General features: G+C 35.9%; 2 protein-coding genes across 2 annotated transcripts; both read left to right on the forward strand.

Moving 5' to 3' along the window:
* Positions 1-1535: 1535 nt before the first annotated feature.
* On the forward strand, positions 1536-9244 carry LOC127804899 (uncharacterized). The gene is made up of 2 exons (XM_052341988.1): positions 1536-2874; positions 8731-9244. Exons 1-2 carry the CDS (start codon positions 1690-1692, stop codon positions 8782-8784), a joined length of 1239 nt encoding a protein of 412 aa, XP_052197948.1. The 5' UTR covers positions 1536-1689; the 3' UTR covers positions 8785-9244.
* Positions 9245-15833: 6589 nt separating this feature from the next.
* LOC127804801 (basic leucine zipper 43-like) lies at positions 15834-16814 on the forward strand. Its single transcript, XM_052341828.1, has one exon. It carries the CDS (start codon positions 16073-16075, stop codon positions 16595-16597), a length of 525 nt encoding a protein of 174 aa, XP_052197788.1. The 5' UTR covers positions 15834-16072; the 3' UTR covers positions 16598-16814.
* Positions 16815-20695: the final 3881 nt, after the last annotated feature.

A 20695-nucleotide genomic window follows, 5' to 3' on the forward strand; every position in this document is an offset into this window, starting at 1 on the left:
GTTCGTAAAATTATGATGTTTATAGTAAACTAATATGTTTATAAAAATTACACTAAAATTATGTTTACAAAGATAATAAACATTATGTTTACAAACATTACAATAAAATTATGTTTACAAAAAACATAATTTTTAATTATTATGTTTATAATTATTAAATACAAACATAATTTTTTAAATATTTTTTTATTTTTTGATGGCCGAGTCGAGCCATTTTAGCGGGCCAATTGGTGGGCTGGCCCACGGGCCATTTTGGTGGGCCGCGGGCCACATATTGCTAGCCTGGCACAGCTCTCATTTTGCTAGGCGAGTTAGGCCAGGCTGAGCTAAGAGGCGGGCTGGCCCATGGGCTGCTTGGCCCAATTCCCATCTCTAGTTGAAGTCCATGACAGCTTATAATTAAAAATAATTTTTTAAGTATTAAAATTATTTTTTAATATAAAAAATTAATTTTTTAATATAAAAATAATAAATTTTACTAATAATTCACTCAAAAAAATTTAATTTCATCCCAAAATTTGAGATCTATAATTTTATATCTCAAAAACAAAAAAAAATTAGCCTCCCTCAACATAAATTTCTAAATCTACCTCTATATATATGTAAATGGTTGGTTTATTGTCGTGGTCAAAATTTCTTTAATCCCTGGAGACCCTCCAAGCCGCATCCATTAGCCAATCTCCGAGACCTTTAACAGTTCTTCGGTTGGTTCCAAGGTAGAACAGAATTCGATAGCCAAACTTGAATGAAATAAATTTGAACTTGTGATTCATAGAATTCACAATCATAATTATATGTTTTTTTTTAGAAATTATTATTATTATAACCAAACCATGAATGTTGTATATATAATTCCAATAAATAATATAATATAATATAATATAATTTGTTATTTACATTTTACATACAACAATAAATTAACCTTTTCCAAATAAAAATCTTGTTCGACTAATAAATATAGTTTTTAAACTTATAAATTAAGACAAATTCCCCCACCAATTGGTTGGGCAGCAAGCATACTTAGATTATAAGCTAAAGTTATAATCATTGGTTTGATAAGTGACAAATGCACAAGTTTTTAACCTTGTGTCTCTCTGCGTCTTCATTGATGAATACTCATTTTTGTCATTGATGTCAATTACCATCCACGTTATAAGTCAAATAATTTTATTATTATTATAGCTGTTGGTAAATTCGTCTAAATTAAAGAATTATTAATATTTTATTATTAAGATAAAGAGATTTATACGTAGTTAAAACTTAAAATAAATATATATATATATTTAAAATGGTAATTGTAAAATAGAAACACTGATCTGTTATTTAAAAAAAGAGAGAGAGAGAGAGAGAGAGAAGAAAAACACTTTTAATGCATTTTCTGGGTCTACTGTCGCCGTCACGCCAGCCAGTCATCCTCGTTTGGCATAAATAAATAAATAAAGATTTGGTGAAGGTTGTCTAGTTATTAGTGAGAAAGGTCGTAGCCAGCCTCAAATGGGTAAAATGGTTTCTATTTTTAACAACGGCCAAACAAGGAATAAGAAGTGGAAGAGGCATCGGGCAGGGTCGGAAAGAAGAAGCTCGTCAAACTTGAAATGCAATTTTTTAATCTTTTTATTAATGATCCCTCTCTCGAGTTTTAAGTTTTTGGAGAGAGACTAGACGACGACTACTACTACTACTACTACAATGGCGGAGGTGTCCACCACCACCATCACCATTCGCGTTCCTCTACAGCCAAACAGCGTAGGAGACCAGGTTTCTGTTCCCACCTGGGACGACCTCAATCCCCTCGATCATTTGCACCCTCCCAATATCTCCTTCCCGCCTGCGTCGTCCTCTTCCTTCATTCACAATTTCACTTCTTCTGGCTGTTCCGATTCCGATTCCGATTCGAATCACTTTGATAGCGAAGACGACGAAATGAATTTTGTCACCGACCTTTTCGGGTCCCGCGAAGAGGGGGAGTTCGGCCACGAGTCGGTTTCCGACCCCTTTCTCGATGCCATGGACCAAGGTTTGGATTTTAGGGTTTTTGCTGAAGCTGCTGTATTCGATTCGGTTTACGTGCCAGAGGTAGGGTTTGGGTCGAGAGTCTCGGATTCGACTAGGGAGTCTGACGGCGGCCTTCGAGTTGTTGGAATCGATTCGGACTCGGATTCGGAGGATGTTGTTCAGGATGTTGAATACGAAATTCGAGATTCCGGGACAGGGCCGCCGTTTGGCGATCCCGATATTCCCATGTTTTGGGATTGTCTTGGATTCGAGGAGCAAGGGGCTGGGAGTGAGGAATTGGAGTGGGAGGAGGTTGACGGGAGGGAGGGTTTGAGCTCGGTTATTGATCGCATTGAAGAACTATCTGTGGGTTCTGAAATTTCTAGCCATGAAGAGATTGAAGAGGCCGTGAGGAATTTGGAATGGGAAGTGCTTTTGGCTGTCAATAATTTGGACAGAGCCCCTGAATTCGAAAATGATGGTGATGGCGGGGCTTCTTATTTAGCTGTTCGGGATGATTATGTTTATGCGGCTGAATATGACAATTTCTTCGGGCAATTCGCTGAGAATGAGACTGCTTTGAAGGGCAGCCCTCCGGCTGCCAAGTCTGTCGTGGAAAATCTTCCTTGTGTGGTGGTTACCAAGGAAGAGTTGCAAGAACATGACTTGGCGTGCGCAGTTTGTAAGGATGAGATTATGGAGGAGGAGAAAGTGACAAAGCTTCCTTGCTGCCATCATTACCATGGTGACTGCATTGTCCCATGGCTGAGTATTCGAAATACTTGCCCTGTTTGTCGGTATGAATTGCCCACTGATGATCTGGACTATGAGCACGGGAGGGCCCAAAGGGGTAGTCTTGGCCTGCCACATGATTTGCAGGTCAGATACAATTTTCAACCATTACCATGATTATATAGTATATAATTGCTCTGAGTGGCTAATATTTGGGGATTTTGTCTCTTTCCAGAAACACCTTGTGTTTTTTACGTTGTAAACTAGTGTTGGCAATTATAATTGAGTTTCTTTATATAGACATTAGGTAGCTAAGCTTATTATGTAAAACCAGTATACTTGTACATTGTTGGAAAGTTAGGATTTTCTAGGTAGCTTATTATGTAAAACCAGTATACTTGTACATTGTTGGAAAGTTAGAACAAAATCCTGGTTATACGTTTGGTCGACTTGCTCTTGTAATTAGTTGTAATTTCATATTTAATTTCCTGATTTGTAGCTTCAGATTTTAGGGTTAGTTTCCTTTTCTGATTTGTTTCATAAAAGGAGGGAAAGGTCTAGCCTATATATATTGTAATTTATCATTCATGGAAAATTAATAAAGAGAAATTCTTCCCATAATCTCTTTGTTCATGCATATACATAAAAAATGATTAAATTTATATTGTACATATAGATTAAATCACAGCTTTTAAAGTTTCTCTATACTTGTTGTGTTCCATTTTCTATTTCCCTCTTGTGATTTAATTGCTTTTATTTTTGGACTGTTCTTCCTTTCCTTGTTCTTCATCTTCTTTTGTTCATTTCCAATTTGAGTGAGTGTAATGCCATCTTTTGAGCAGTAAAGTTTTGAATAAGTAGAAGAGACAGCCATCACCATGCATTAGGTTCTGGTAATCTTGCTTGTTTGGGTTTGGGGGCCTTCATTTCTTTGTGTGGTGTCACTTTCTTTTTTGCATAGTTGGTCTAATGATGCATTACCGAAGTTCCTATCCTTTTCCCTTCAGCCTTAGCCCTTTCATTTTCCTGTTGCTTCCAATCAGAGATTAGCATAGTTCATACTATGTCCTTAGGGCCATGCCACTGCTAGTGTTGAAGGTGACATTTATGGTGGCTGATTTGACCCCCGAGAGGGGTACCTTTAGATGGAAATTTAAGGTAAGTGAAAGAAGAAAAATAAATCAAACAAAGAGCACCGCAGATAAAAAAATAGAAATTCATGGTTATTTGCCTTTCATATTATCTCTTAATAATTTGAAATTGTGACAACTCACTCATTCATATTGTTGTATAATTTATATTTAATTTACACTATTAAGTATCATCTATGACTTATTTTGTCTCTTAATTGATTCAACAACTTGATCCTTGTAAGATGTGTTTTTATATCATTCTTTGTTTACTTTTATTAGTTAATGTGCATCTACCCATGCTCAATTTATGAGCTTGTAATGGAGATCAGTAGTTGTAATTATTTTAGGATTTTATAATTTTAGATATAAACAAAATGATTTACACATGGTATTTATATATTTATAAAAAAAACTTATGGACAAGTCCTGCGAAGAAAGACCTATGAAGACTCTTAGAGAAGAAAAGAGTGTGAATTCCTCATATACAAGTTATAAAAATATGTATCATGGAGCAGGAACTCATGTCAAAACATGTAAAGGAGATATTGAGACTTTTCTAATGACAATTGGATTACATCAAGGATTTACACGAAACCCTTATCTCTTTGTTTGTCCTTATAATTAAATGAACTCACTGAACATATGCAGACAAACGTGCCCTGGCATATACCATTTGCAGATGACATTGTGTTGTTAGATAAGACAAGTAAGGCATGAATGCTAATCTTGAGATATGGAGGAGCACTTTAGAATATAGAGGTTCTAAGTTGAGTAGATTGAAAACTGAATATGTCAAATGCAGGTTTAGTAAAAATGTGTGAAGGAACACTTTATAACTTTATGTTTGCTGCTTCTAGGCCTAATTTGAGCTAGAATTTTTGGGCTTAAGTTGCAGTTTTTGTTCTAGGGTGTATGCTTAAACTCTAAACCTACATTAGGAGTGAAAATTGTGGTTGGAAGAAGGATTAAATTGAGGAAGAACAATTCAGCTGATATTTGACTAAATCTTGGGCTTATACAGTGACTATTATATGCACAAAAGAGGGCATTGTCTGCTCTTAAGGCTGGCTTGGAGAGCAAGTAAAGCCATATAAGTATGTGAATTGTTGTAATAATTCTCGCCACAAACACACTCGATTTCCTCTCAAGACAAACACAATCTCTCACTCACGGTTTTGAACATAAAACAGAAACACAAGAATCAACACAGAATCACAAAACACTCACACAAGACAAAGGATTTATCCTGGTTTGGAACTCTTGAAAGAGAACCTACATCTAGACTGGTATGACCTTGCTCTTCACTATCTTGAAACCAGAAACAAAAGATTGCATATGCTGTTAACACACTCTCAGCCCTATTACCAGACCAAGCGCTACCCGGAGATTACAAAGAAACCCTTAACTCTCACGCACATACACAGCACATACTCTTCCCACTAGATAGATCGCAAAAACAGAATAATATGAGACCCCCCACGCCCTTCTATTTATAGACTATAGAGGGTGGGATATACAAGAATTCTTTTAACCGCCTGCAGTTACAAAACTACCCCTAACTAACAGGCTTCTAGAAGACTTATTCTAATTCCTTCTAACAGGCCTTACTCTACCATGTCTGAGTCTAATTCTTAGGCAAAAACATTTCAACATGAATTAGTGGGTTTAGACTGGTGTCTTTGCATGAGATGAAGCAACCACTACCTTGGCATAAAAAAGCTTACAATAACTGAGAAATTTAGTGAATCGTTGTGCAATTGAGCTAAGTTAATACTAAGAAGTCTGAGTAAGGACTTAATCCAGGTTTGAAGCATGCTTAAACACAACTGAGTGGAGAATCAGGTGCATTTTCTTCTGTCCCTCACAGTTATAGCTGGTTGTGCATGCACACAGCAAGCAGCTCTGTGATCAAATGAAATATTATAACTGGTTACTTTTATTGGGCTTGTGTGTAGGACTCAGTCCCAGGTTTAATTTTGTGCTTGGTCAGGGGTGTGTGTGCTGACCGTTACAATCACATCCAGGCAGTGTCATCAGCACCAGTCACGTCCCTTTTTTTTTTTTTTTCCCCTTTTGTTGAGGAAAAAGAAAAAAGGCTTTATAGAAGGTAAGGCCATAGATAGAAATAACTAGCAAACTAAATTTCATGTAACCAATCCCATATAGTGGGATTAGTAGACTTGATACGATGTTTTTCTTTTTTCTTTTTTTTTTTTTTTTGGGGGGGGGGGGGGGGGGGGGCGGCTGTATTGGTCCTTTTTTTTTTTCCTAACCATTTTGAACTGTTTCCATGACCTATGTAATTATGGGTTTTTCTTCTAGGTTTTGTTGGTCTAAGAAGAATGAGCTGGTTAATATTTCTGTTGTTTTCAGTTACCAAAAGTTACTGAATTAAAAAAGACGTAACTGCATCATTACATGAGTGTCCAGACAGTTCTTGAGTCTGGAAAGTGTAGATTTCAGAGAGAGAAAACTCTTATTAGAGAGACAACACTTGTTTTTGTCTCCTAGAGGAGGAAAGGAGAAAGGTTTTCTAATGTGGAACTATTGAATTTTTTGTAGTCAAGGTATAATAGAAATTCAGAGCATGTAGGTATGCCATCCTAAGAAGGGTTCAATTTGAGATTTACTGAATGCTGGGTGTTTCTGCTGATGAAATTAAAAGAGTTTGAGAGTTCGAAAGGATCCCTGACTCATTTGGAATATACTGCGGGGTGAACTATCACCTTCCATATCAAGCCTGTTACAAAATATGAAATTTATGTTTGTTGTGTTGGCGTTGCACTATCACAATTGGGGATCCCTGATCTGAGACCAAGATAGCAGAAGAAATTGGGAATGGAGATGTAACAAAAGCAGAGGGGGAAGAGACTAGAGAAGGAAAGGGAGAAGAATTAAGTGATCAAATTTATTCGAACTCAATCATGTTTTTAGATTACGTCAATAAGAAGCCATATTTATAGGCTAAAGACCTTATATTTGGCTTCCAGGTTAGTTCTTGAGGCCTTTTCTTTTTTATTTGGAGTCAGAAGCTTTAGATGTGGATCTTCACTGAAGTGAACATCGAGAAAGCTTGCTTTCTGTTTATTTGTTGTAATGACTTTAAGATCCTTCTGGATCTATTTTGTCATCATAACTACCGCTGGATTGCATTTCACTGCTTTTTTGTTTCTAAACTTTTTGTATCTGTTAGAAGCTTATTTTTGCTTAGTGAGGACATAGAGGAGAAGTTGAGAGATGATGCTATGTAACAATAACCAAAATATGGGTGTCTAAGGCTGCACATCTCCAATACTTTTCTGGCAACTATACTTTGGTTCTTATATGTATATATATCATTGTGCTGGAAAGCACTAGACAAAAGTCAAGGTTCAAGGCTGTGGGCTTGCAGTTGGCTTATGATACCTTTATTGTTGAATTTCAAAAGAAATGTCTAGGTTATGAAAATTGGCGTGATTATTGGTGCAGGTACAAATCTCTTTGTGAGGTTTATTTGGATCTTTTTTTTGAAATTGCTGGGGATAGAGATGTTTTGTTAAAACAGTTCTCTTTGACACAGAGGGTATTGTTTGGTCACCGATCTTTAGTCTTGGAATGAGAAATGAATGCCATGATTGCTTGGATTTCTTGATGTGCTCACAACCAGGTTGGTGATGACGGACAGTTATGGCACCCCCCGAAGGAGCAAAAGATTGAATTTTTTTTTAAAAATACTACAATTTCTGAACATATTTAAGAATACTACAGTTTAAAACTATTTAACAAACTGCCCCAAATTTCATGTCAGCATCACATGGTGTGTCAAATTGTCAGTACTATGGAGCAAGTTCCATGGTAACTTACTCTTTCACAAGAGCAAGTTTTGTCTGGTTAAAATTGTCCTGATGGCAAGTGATATTGACTTGAAAAAACTTGTAGTAGTTTGTTAAATAGTTTCAAAATTGTAGTATTTTTCTAATATATTTAGAAATGGTAGTGTTTTTGAAAAAATGTTTCGCAAAAGATTCACTATCCCAGCCTCCTATTAAGTGCTTAGAGTTGGGAAGGTATTAAGCTTTCGTTAGAAGGCTATTTAGCAAGTAAGACCATGACTAAGAATGGGTTCTGAGGCTTTAGGTAGCTTTACATGCATTATTCTTTGTTGTGATTTATATGCTTCAACTAGATTCCTAAGGGAGGAGTCCTAAAACAGGAGTCCCTGAGAAATTTAGAGGTTTATTAAGGATAAAAATCTGGCCTATTTATGTAAACCCAAGACTGAAATTTTCATGTATGGATGGATGAATGAAAAATCAGGAAAATTCTCTCCTTTTCAATGTTTTGTTTTGTTCTTCACCATTAGCAGCTGACATCCTTATTATTGATCATTTGAGAAAGCAGAGGACATGTTGTGAATGACTGTTCATGTTAAGGACGTTATGTCAATGGATCTTATTTTTCTCACATTGCCTCATGTCTCAGCATGTGTTGTTCTAGCATTTTTTAAGGTTAATTGGGTAATGACGGGACAGCTCCAAGGACTTATTATTTTGTGCAGCCAAAAGAGAAATACAGAGAATTAATTACATTGTTCAAAGGGAATACTTCCATTTTGGTTCTTTATTCCGTCTGTTGTTTCTGTTTGCATTACACAGTTAGGCTGAGAAGTTATTTTTGTATAGAGTTTTGTCCCTCTTCCTACTCTTAATGATGTTACACCTTATTAGAAAAGGGTGAAAAATGTCTTGAGCCATATCTGCAAGTTAGTAGTAGCAGAAAAGATCACAAATGAGGAGCCTCACGATGCCCTTTTTAATTATATGCTACTTGAAAGATTTGTTTCTCTTAAATTGGTAATTAATGACTGTCTGTTATGTTGGTTGATGTATAGGTTCTGGAGTTCATCTATAGGGTTGTTGAAGACCAGCAGCATATTGGTGTCTAACAAGCATGTCTTCCTCCCAAAAGATGTGCTTCAGAATTTCTTCAATTGCCTCCGAACCCTGGTGTCTGATGAGTCATGAGACCACTATGGTCTTTGATGGTACAATATCAAAGAAGGCAAGGGATGTGAATTCATGGGAAGGTGTTGTAGGGGAAGTTCCTGTCAATAACCATGCAGCTTTAAAAGTGAATTTGGAGGCTACCAGTTGTGGGGATCTCAATGTATTAAAGTCCAGGTCTTCATTTCTTTAACTTGTTGAAGCTTTAGGAGCAGTTGCGTTATTTATTCCATGCTAGTTGCCGTGTATCAATTGTAGAAATACTTTAGGGGTGTGGAGAATGGCTTGTCAACAATAAATGGTAAAATCTTACCCCTGCAGCCAATTAAATGTTCTATAATTTGCGTACAGTTGTATCTGAAGGCAATTTGGAAATTTGTCAATGTTCTTCTGATTTCTTAAGACTCTTTTTAAGGACTCAAAAACCTGTTGGGTGTTTTCTGGGATCGGTGTTAAGTCAACATCTAGTATTCCAAGGGGCATCAGAGTAATTTCATCCCTACTCCCAAACTTATTTAATTGTTGTAGTCTTGTGGATTGTTTAATTTGTAATTTAGGCTACACCACTTTGGAAAGTGAAAATCCAAAGTTACAAAGTTGTCATTTGAGGTAACTACAGGGGGAAGGTTTCTAGCTTCATCGGTAGTGAGCGGACAGAGGCAAATGGCAATCAACACAAAACACTACTACCATTTGGAATAGTAAGAGTCCTCAATGATTCTAGGGCTGAAAACGAAAGGCAAGGAACGTTGTTAACATTTATTTCCTCTCTTCTTTTTTTTTTTAACCAGAATAGGAATTTACTTTCCATTTTTCCTTTTGAGGGCAACCCCATCAGCAAGTAGGGTTGTAGGTCACTTTGCCTGGCTGGATTCATAAATCCTCCAACGAGGAAATAAAGGGGCAAACATGTGGATTGTTTTGTTATTTGGGGAGGAACTGTAGGAAAGATAAATTCGGAATATGAGGAGGACAGCAAAACTTGCTGCATAAAGGCTGCAATAATTGACTTGTGAGTGTTATGTATAAATAATAGTATTCATTCATAATATTATAAACTCACGGCTTAAGAGTAATTGTTGTCAAGTGTGATTGATCAAGTGAATTCTTCCCTCACTTCCATAGCAGGGAAGGGAAAGATAGGCAAGCAAGCAAGCAATGAGTGGAGAAGAATATTAAATGTGGATCCAACCTTGGAAACTTTTTCAGATGAAAACAAGCATGGCATCTTAAAAATCAGGATGACAGTGAAGTTAGCAGATTTCCAACACCTTGGAATAATGCAAAACCATTGTTAACTAAGTAAAATAACATATTCGTGGGGAAAGTTGGAGGATGCACATAAAGGCAATCAACATCAAGATAGTAGCACAAAGAAAAAACAAGTAGAGAAACTAACAACTGGTTGAATGGCCAAAATGTTTCATTTTCCTCAACTTATATGTCCTTAAAAAACAATTCCCATTTGCTTTGTTTAAACCAAACGCCTTTGCCATCCACATTGCCAGTGGATCAAGACCTCAGCACCAGTACGTAAGCGTTGGTAAGAATCGTGCAAGTTTAAGTCTTTGTCCAAACTCCTGCACCACAAGCATTGCACCAAAGACGATAATCTATTATTAAAGCATCTAAATAATTAAAACACGCACAATTAAGAGGGAGTTAACCTAACTATCGTGTAAAGTTGGTGCAAAAGTCAGAAAGTGGTTTAAGCGCTGATCATGAGCTTCACCCAACAAGAAACTAAATCTTCTTTACAAGATCATAATCACGGGGACTAACTTTCCTTCTTCTTCTTCTTTTTTTCTCAGTAATCACAGGGATTAATTTTGTTTGGAGAGCTCAATTACATAAATTTTAGATTTCTATCTATTTCATATTTAACTCCATCCTCTTTTTTATTACTATAGTTAATGCAAAATAAAATCATTGCATAAGAAGTGAAAGCATCCACTCTCTATTCTATTATTAGAGTGACACTTAAGTAATATGAGAGATAGAAATGTTTAAAAATATATATATATATTTTTTTTTTTTTTGAAGAGTCTCTCTTTTCTTTAGAATCTGTCCAATCTCTTTAAAAGCGTTTGTTAATTAAGATATAGGGTGAAAAAGTCAAGATATGAAATGCATTCCAGACTTCTATTATTTCCAATATGTTTGTTAAGTTTATTTGATCATTTTTGAAAAAATCATTAAAGACCTCTTATCTTGATTTTTCAAGATATGCATATCTTTTCTCTCTCTCAAAATAAACATATATTGGTTCCTACATATAAGAAAAATAATGGCATATGTGTCCTCTAATGCATTCCAAAGAATTTAACAAACAGTTTGATAAAAATCTTGAAATGTTTTCCAACTTTATCTTGATCATTCTATATCTTGATCTGAAAACCATTTCAAACTTATCTTAATACTCTCTCATGTTGCTTATTTTAACAAACGCTACCTTAATATATTGTTATCCCGAGTTTAAGAGTGAAGAAATTAATAATATAATAACTATAACTTTATAAAAAATATTATCCGCTCATGACTTCGATTTTGACAGAAAAGTTAAATCGCAGGTGTTCAATTTTACCTCATTATGCAAGGCGAGAAATCAAATCTACGGCCTATTAGAGCGAATCAATCAGTGTCTAACCACTCAATTTATGCCCTAACAACAAGATGATATTAAACTTACTACTACGCGAAAAAGTTTGTGCTTTTGTTGAAATCTAATCTTATACCCTTCTCAAATACCAAAGTAAAGGCAGTGACAGTGTTTGAAATCATACCGAGGGTATGGGAGTGAATACCGTACACACGATGAAAAAGGATACCGACGGAGAATACAACCCACACAAATTTTATGCAGCTTTAACCAAAGTTAGGACAGAAAGCTGATTGAGCTGAATACCTTCCATGTTGGATAAAGTTATGTGCCCCCCCCCCCCCCTTCCCTCCCTCCCTCCCTCCCAAGCTGTTTTTCATCAGTAAGGAACTGGTAGAAATCTTGCGGTTGCCTGAGTGGGGTGCACAGGTGACCAATGTGGTACAACTCATAGTACCACAACGTTGAGAGCCTCATGATCAGTACGAGCTCAAAAAGAAAATGCCCTAATTGTCTTCAGAACATTATGTTTTAGTCTTATTTATTGAATTGCATTAGTAAGAAGAATAGAAAAATAAAAATAAAAATTTGTTACCCTTACATTAACACACACTTAAAAATGTGTAGTAATGTAAAAATAGAATAAACTTTTTATTCATTTTTCTTGAGAATTCGATCTAACAATTAAGGCCGGCCAAGAAACATAATCTCTCTCTCTCTCTCTATTGTTTTTGTGAAATAAATAAATGGAAATTTAAGACTTCAAGCTTTCTTCTTTTTTTTTTTTTGGGTTTTCGATGATAGCAAGAGGTTAGAGGCAGAGATATGCGAAAGGGAAGATAATATTTCAAGACTTCCACTGATTTTATTAGGAAACTAATCAAAATGGGACGAAAAAAAATGACAAGAAAACTTTGATGAAACAAAGTACGAGATTCATTTTAGTTGTGTTAACAAGTAGGCTGCTGTAGGGGGCGGCCAATTACGCGCTGGTTAGGGTGGGGTGGGGGGGCCTAAGGGTCAAATCCATCGCGCATGTCTTTTGTCGCCTACCTTGTTTTGTTTGTATTTATAAATTACGATGTTCGTATCAGTCGAGCCGTTCTTCGTGGGTAACCCAACCCGCTAATCCAGGGCATTGTCCATGTCCCAACTTCTCAATTTTTTCCCAAATTGCCCCCCAAATTGGCTGGATTTTGTTCCCTCAATTTGGGTCAGGAAGGGTACTGTAAGGAAATGTAGCAAGATATGGACATGATTTGGTAAAGATCGGCAAGATATGGATGCCGGCCTAGGGTTTCAGGTGACTTGAGAGTTTAATCATTGCTTTCACATCAGTGATGGAAGGGTTCGTTCATAGACACATGTACTCTCTCCCAATATTCAAAGCCATTTTCATAGTATTCTTGAATTGAAAGAAAATTTATTGCTTCTGTTTTTAGTTTTTAATTTTTAAAATAAAAAATTAAAAAATGCGTTTTATTGAATTTTAAAAAAATAATTTTATAATATATTATTTAATAAATTTGATCATTAAATAATAAAATTAGCTCTTTTAATATAATATTTTATATTAAATATTATTATAATAATATATGTTATTCTATATTTTTAATTATAATATAGATATATTATATTTTTTAAAATTTTAAATAAACATACAATTTTATTTTTAAAATTTAAAAATAATTTTTTTTCTTTTCTTTTTTCTTTTTCTTCTTCTATTCTCTCTGGTACTTGCATCTTCTCCGTTACCAACGACCACCGCTGCTCAAAAATTTACACAATTAGAGCCCACCATTAGAAACTTCAAGACAAAAGAGTTAACATACACAAAAATAGAACAGATTTAACGATTAGATTTTTATAAGTGTAATTTTTAATTTTCGACCACAATTATAAAAATTTACTGTCAATTGTCACCGACCATCGTGACTGGTGGTTTCCGACAATCAAAAACAACCACCCGACAACCAATGGCCCATCAACCAACATATCCAAAAATTAACAAAATCCAACGACCAAATCTCTTTAGATTTAAACTTAAACGTTCAACCAAATCTAACACTCGCCTATATACACACTATCAGTCGTCACTGGCCACCGTGATCGATGGTTTCTGACGATTAGAGATAATTATCCTATACTCAAAGATCCATCAACCAACATACTTAAAAAAGAAAAAAAAAAAAAAAAGATAAAAGAACAATAGGGCGGCAATCAAAGAAGGCTCGCATAGCTGGTGGCGAACACGGTCGACTGTGATGATGGCGGTGACGAACGTGGTCAATGGGTGAAGGAGGAAAAGAGAGGAGAAAGGAGACAATAGATGAGACAGACAAGAGATGTTGGGTGCGAGATTGGGGCAGCCTTAAGGTCCATAATACAATACAATAGGACAGCAATCGGTCCCAAGGGTCCATCTAAAAGATTTTTTTATTAGTTAACCATAGAAAGTATGCATAAAATAATTTCATTTTGCTTTTTTATACCTTCGACAGATCCAAGATCCAACATATAATATAGCATAGAGGAACCTTCATCAGTTGGCCAACTAGGAACATTCAGACTACCAACGTGAAGTCTCAGATTTTGAAAAATCATAATGAATTTCATGTTATGGAAAGATAGAATGCTGCAAAAAAGTACAGCAAAAACAAATCACAAGCCTAATCTGACTGGTTAAACCTCCAAAAATTTATATTCATAGCCATACACTCTATAAACTTTCATATTTTATGTTATATTAAAGAGTTTTTTAACATTTTGTTTTTCCCTTTCTTTTGTTGTAAACTTCCTCAAGTTTCACATTTATCTCTATTGCTCGTTATATATTTTCAAACTATTTTAATTACATTTCTCACATTTTACGTACAATAAATATTATTTTTAACTTTATAAATATTATTTCAACTTTATTTCATATAAATTTACTTTTTGTTGTCTTTCATGTATAATCTCACATCCACAATAACAGAATACTAGCCAAGTCTAAGTGCAAATTAAATTGTTCGCAAATACATGATGATGAATATGATGTCAGTAAAGAAAGCATCCAAAAATAAAAGATATGGTCACCTCTGGACTCAATCGTTAGGTTATATGTGCAGTTACATCACATCACTGGTCTAAAAGCAAGAAGACTGGACGGGGCAGCATATACGGATATGATGTATTCAACTACATTAGCCACCTTTATACTATCAATCCTCAAATGGCAAAATATACTACTAGCAAACAGATATGGAAAAGGCTCAAAACCCAGAATAAATGAAACAACTTGAGGACAGGAAATGAAAGAGGGGTCTATGTCTGCCTTATGATATCGCTGACCATCCAGTCCACTCAACCTGACCAAAGGGAAACAAGGTAGAGTTTGCCACCACAGGATTCTGGACCTTATAGATTGCTTGCAAGATACTTTTCATTAGTGGGGGACTCCATTTCAAAGTACATCACTATCTCCTTATTCGCAAATTGCATCTTTGATATGGTCTATGTGTTAAATTTTAATGCAATAAAAAAGTTTACAGGTTGTGTACAAAATTATGAAATTATCCGTGAAACAAATTGAATTCATACCTTATTTTGTTTTTACAATCCAATGAAAGGGCAATTTAAAATAGTGTGATTTATCATGTGAAATACAAAACACCCCAACTAAATGGAAACGCATATAAAAAAAAATAACATAACAGGATTTGAAATTACCACACGCTTAAAAAGGGAAGATGATGCTGTCAATTCTTCCCAGAAGTCACGCTGTAAAATATGTGCAACTTCCATGCTCTGAAATTTTTGGTACAATACTCTGAATGATAAGTACTTAAAAAAGTCACAGTAATCAAAACGTTAACAAACAAGTCTATTGTACTTTATCTTGTGATGGGCCTTATGTAAGTGGTTGTTGAGTCACCAATGCCCTGTATAATCTTTGCCACTTCTACAATCTTGTCTTACCCAATTTCTTCCCCATTTCAATACATCACGCTCTGAAGGTGAACCCGGACACTTTTTTAAGTGTAAATATAATTTTTTAGATTGGTTAACTTGACCCCACCTAGTGAGATTAAGACTTGACATGTAGTAGTTGGCTTAGCTGAGATTAGCACCACTTAAGAGTGACTTACTGAACCCAGCGACACTCAATTGTTTTCTTCTTCCAACTTCCAGCATTTGAATTATTAGTCTCTACCATGTAAACTATGTGTCTGAAGAAAGCAATGTTTGATCTCAAAAAGATTGCCCACAAGGCAACTCATGTTTCCATGTATATGCGTTTTTTTTTTTTCCTGGACATCAGGTGACAACATTGCATGCATGTGTATGCGTTACCAAATTGCAAACATAACCCGAGTATGAAAATACGTACTTGTACTCTGCAAGCTTCCGACATACATGGATGCAAGGCTACCAAAAGTACAAGTACAGCATCTGCATCATATTCCAATGGTCTCATCTTCAAAAAACTAATTGCTATTCTAAATTGCATGAAGTGGGGCCATTTTCACCTTTTCCCATCCTATAAAACACCTCTTTCCCACAAGCTTCCCTCTGCCTCAAATTACTGACTTCTTCCACCTGACCCGAAACCCTATCCCTGCATAAATCACTAAGAAAAGATTGAAGCCATGCAGCCAAGTGAGCTTGCAGAACTTCATTATCTAGTTCCTCCGTATTCAAATCCACATCCACTTAATTTTAGTGCGATGCAGAACAACACACCAATTTTTCATCAATTTAACAGATCGTCTAACCCTTTACACCATCTTCACTTCACTCCTCAGGTTCAAGAATTCAACCCACAACCAACATGCTTCAGCAGCAACTCCACCTCAGATGAAGCAGATGAGCAACAACAAAGCATCATTAATGAGAGGAAGCAGAGAAGAATGATATCCAATAGAGAATCTGCACGTCGATCACGCATGCGCAAGCAGAAGCACCTGGATGAGTTGTGGTCACAGGTTATTTGGCTCAGAAATGAGAATCAACAACTTATAAATAAACTAAACGATGTTTCTGAATCCCACGACAGAATCGTTCTAGAGAACGAACAGCTCAAAGAAGAAGGTTCAAAACTTCGTCAGATGATCACAGAGATGCAACTCAGTAGTCCCTACTCTACTTTGGGAGATCTGGATGGCAATAATTAAAACATGGTTTGCCTCAGAAAGTCAGATACAAGTTCCACGAGTTTGCCTCTTTGAGTTGAAGGGTGGTTGCATTTCTTCATGTATCAAATTTCTAAGCCCATCCATAATTGCCTTTATTTAAGCCATATGAGTTTCAGAGGACAAAAACTGCAATAACATCTTTTATGCCTGCTATTTTATTCTTAGCCTAATTATTATGTCACATATTTATTTTAAGAGGTTATAGTCCCCAGTGGTTTTATAAATAGGAAAAACCACATAAATATTCACAAGAAAATGAGAAGTAAACACGACAGGTGAATGCATTAGAAGTTACTAGTTAGAACTGATATATCTGATCAGATTCCACCAGAATCCTTTCCTCATCGACTCTATTAAGAAAGCCATCAACTAAAAGGGGAAAAATAAGATCCTATACAAAGCATAATTGTATGGAGAAAAAAAAAAAAGTGTGTAAAACCAGCATTAGTTTAAACTCTAAACAAATTGTACTAGTTGTTCCTGTAAGCAGAAATTACTAATTTTGTCACTAACCTAGAATGAGGAAAGTTTACAAGGGAAATTGTCTATATGAGAGTTGGACAGGGAACAGGAGCAAAGGGTGTTGGAGCCTTTATGTTGGTTGATTACACAAACTGCAGTGAGAAACTGTCAAAAAGTCACCACTACCATCACAAGTATTGTTTGTAGCATTCACTTATAAGGCCCAAAATAAGATATAAATGTATTTTCAAAGTGCTTTTCTATCCTGTGCCCTAAGGGCAGAGGATAAGGTGTAATGTATACAACATTTTTATTGTGTATTTATTATACCTAAACACCTCCCACCTGTCAGTGTTAAAATAAATACATTTGATATAATACACGCAACCAATGGGAGGTGTTTAGGTGTAATAAGTATGGAGTACCCTAAGGGCACAGGACAGAAAACCCCATTTTCAAAAGGCTAGAAAACTGGGAAAGTTGGAAACTACAATGTCTGTTGAGATAGCCAGGAGGTGTCCAATAAAAAATACTAGGTAACAGCTATAGGACATATCCTAATACCTCTTTACAGCTAATGGCTTTGGAAGAATTTTCCTAGCCATCCCTTAAATTTTGTACGTGAAAATAGTCCATGTCTAAATGGTTTGCACAATTATACTTCTTGTAAGTATAGACATAAAAGGGCCGTTTTAGGACTATGGTAGTTCACTAATGTGGGTATCCTTTGCTGCTTGCACGTGGTGTGACCTCCTTCAAACACAAATCGATTCATGTGCCAACCTACTGAAGTGACACAGGGAGGCAAACATACCCTTTGCGTTTCTCTTCGATAAGGATGGGAGATAGCGCAAGCCAATAAAGTATGCTCATTCACCTGACCAAGGATGGCCTGAGTACAATCTCTGCTTGACCGGAGAACTTTTGCTCAAGACAAGCATCTCCCAGAAATATAGTACATTTGGGCCTTGACAAGAGCTTCAAATCCTACTCAGGATCTAAAGAAGAGCTCTAAACCAAATCATCCAAGTTTGCCTCAAATCCGAACACTAGTAACTGTCATGATGACTCTGTGAAAGGCAGATCACTTCCCCATGCTTCATGGTGTAACCCGTCCATTTTGGAAGCATTCAGAATCCCACAAAAAGAAGGAACATTCTCTATGAAGACAGTTGTCTCTCATATGTTCTTTTATTTTCCTCCCTCTCTACTTCATTAATTGTTTGTTGTCTCCCTTCTTCTTCATCCTCCTATCAAGCAGTCCAAGTTATTGCTAGTGACACAGTAATATAGAAAATCCCCCTTTACTGTCAAGTTGTTACCTTTTCATCTTTTCTTTTGCCCACAACTACATTGTGGCTATATTAGTTGCATGGTTATGTTTTTTATTGCTTCTCATGCAGACATATCTACACTAAAAAACATTCCCTTAATATAGCAACCATGGTGATAGTGCTACTTGGTAGCAACAGTAAGGTTGCTCCTTTTCGGCTGAAAGATCACAGATTTGAGATATGAACACCACCTCCTTGCAAAAAAATAAAAGAAAAGAAAAGGAGAAAAATGGAAGTCCCCCAACCCTTGCAAAGTAGGGATGCCCTTTTATGCACAAAAAGCTACATGTAATTTCAAAGAAATATGTATAGTAGAATACAAATTCGGGGTGAGGCTAATTTGAAACATTGCCTACTTGAAGGGAAGTATCTATGGATAAAACAACAATGCAACCAACCATGAGAATCGCTTAACAGAACATTAATGAGATTTGTGAACACGGTGCTTCTGGAAATGGCTGATCAAATTCTTTTCTAAACAAAACTGTCAGTTGGGTTTGCTAAACAGCCATCAAGGATTGTGCTTCAGCCCTAGATCTGATCGTGCTTGATTCCCATTCATCATCTTAGGCTCTAATCATGGATTCCAAGAAATCCCCCAATAAAGCACCATGTCAAGGGCTTGGACTTCAAACCTTGCTACCATGTGACCAACACTAGATTTGTTGCCCCTTGGCAAGCTAAGTCAGCCTAACCCTAGCACCTTGCATGAGAGAACTTCAAGTGTTGGAGGCACACCCCAAGAGTGATAGAACATCCCTAACATAGACCTCTCATCCCCAATTCTAGAACATTCCTAATTAATACATCTTCTCAACTGCTCAAGAACAATCTAAAAGCATACAAAAAGAAAATGAAAGACTCAAGAATAAAGTAGAACACAAAACTCTAGAATAATTAAGAAAAAGTAGAATTGTCCACTCCAGAATACTTTAGGAAGCCCACAAAACAACTTAGAACCCTTCAAAATTTTCAGGATAAACCTAGAACACTGTCAACGGCACTACAGAAGTCTAGAATATTCTAAGAAACACCCCAGTTATGATTCCTTCACAGCGTCCAAAATAGGCGACGTGTGACAACCTGCTACATAGGGTACAATCATTAGACAACCAACCGAACTGTGGAATAATATCTAGGTAGTATGTATGAACCAGAAAACAATTTCTTAGAGAAACAACAGTTTACTATGAAACAAAGAATTCATTGATGTGTGAACTCTGGTAGGATGAGTGAATCTGCATGTCTCAGAATAAGTGGAAACCAGAAATGGAAGAGAGAGATGCAGTCAAAAGAAACAAGGGACGTGCAAACAATCAAAGATAGAAGCAGGAAGCCAAACAAGAATCTTCATAACAATCTTCTGAAAAGAAATAAAAAAATATATAAGAAACCTTTAAACTTCGTAGGAACCTATGAGTACTCCAATAGATATATTTGAAAAAGCACATTGAATTTTGAATACTGGGTTGGAAGGTAAGGAATATAACAATTAAAAGTGAATATTCAAATTTATAAATAGTTTCAGAGACCAAGAGTTCCATCTTTATTTTCCATTTAATTTCCTTATTATTCCCTTCAGATCCAAATGGTATCACTTAAAAGTGTATGGTAAATTTCCCTCCAAGTTTTCAAGAGTATTCTATGCTGTCAGATTGGGAGAATAGGTAAAAGGCAATATTTTAGTGGCTTAAAGCTTGATATATTGTTGTTCTTGTTAAGGAGATTGTTGCAAGGAATATCTAGGAGAGAAGATAAATTGCAGGAGGTGACTTGAATGGGCATCTAGACAAGGAAAGGATCATTTTACATGCAGTCTCACCCTTACTTTGCATGAGAGCTTGATACAAGACTTTGCATACAATGCCCAAACAAGAACCTGAAAAAACGTAAATTTTAGCTAAAATGGAAGCAAAAAAAGACTATGGTGAACCAAGATTAAAAGCTTAAAAAACTCGTACCAATGACTTGACATGAAAGATAGGGAAAGAAACATATACACACTGGCCAAAGCAAAACAGGGCAATCCCATTGCACAAGGGTCTCCATTGTGCAAGGCTACATTTTTACTAAAATAAGAAATACGAATAATATTGTGGTGAGACTTCAAAATCAAGTTTTTAAAGAATAAATCCATTCAGATATCTTGAGTCAATTGTTGAAAAAGAATGAGAAATTTTTTAAAATGTTACTCAGAGGCATGATGGTTAAAATGAAGAAGAGTGCTTCCAGCATTTTACGCTATTGTAAAATTTCTTTTAGAACTAAAAGACAAATTATA

The sequence above is a fragment of the Diospyros lotus genome, chromosome 6, assembly GCF_014633365.1.
Source record: "Diospyros lotus cultivar Yz01 chromosome 6, ASM1463336v1, whole genome shotgun sequence".
In the NCBI taxonomy this organism is placed as follows: Eukaryota; Viridiplantae; Streptophyta; class Magnoliopsida; order Ericales; family Ebenaceae; genus Diospyros; species Diospyros lotus.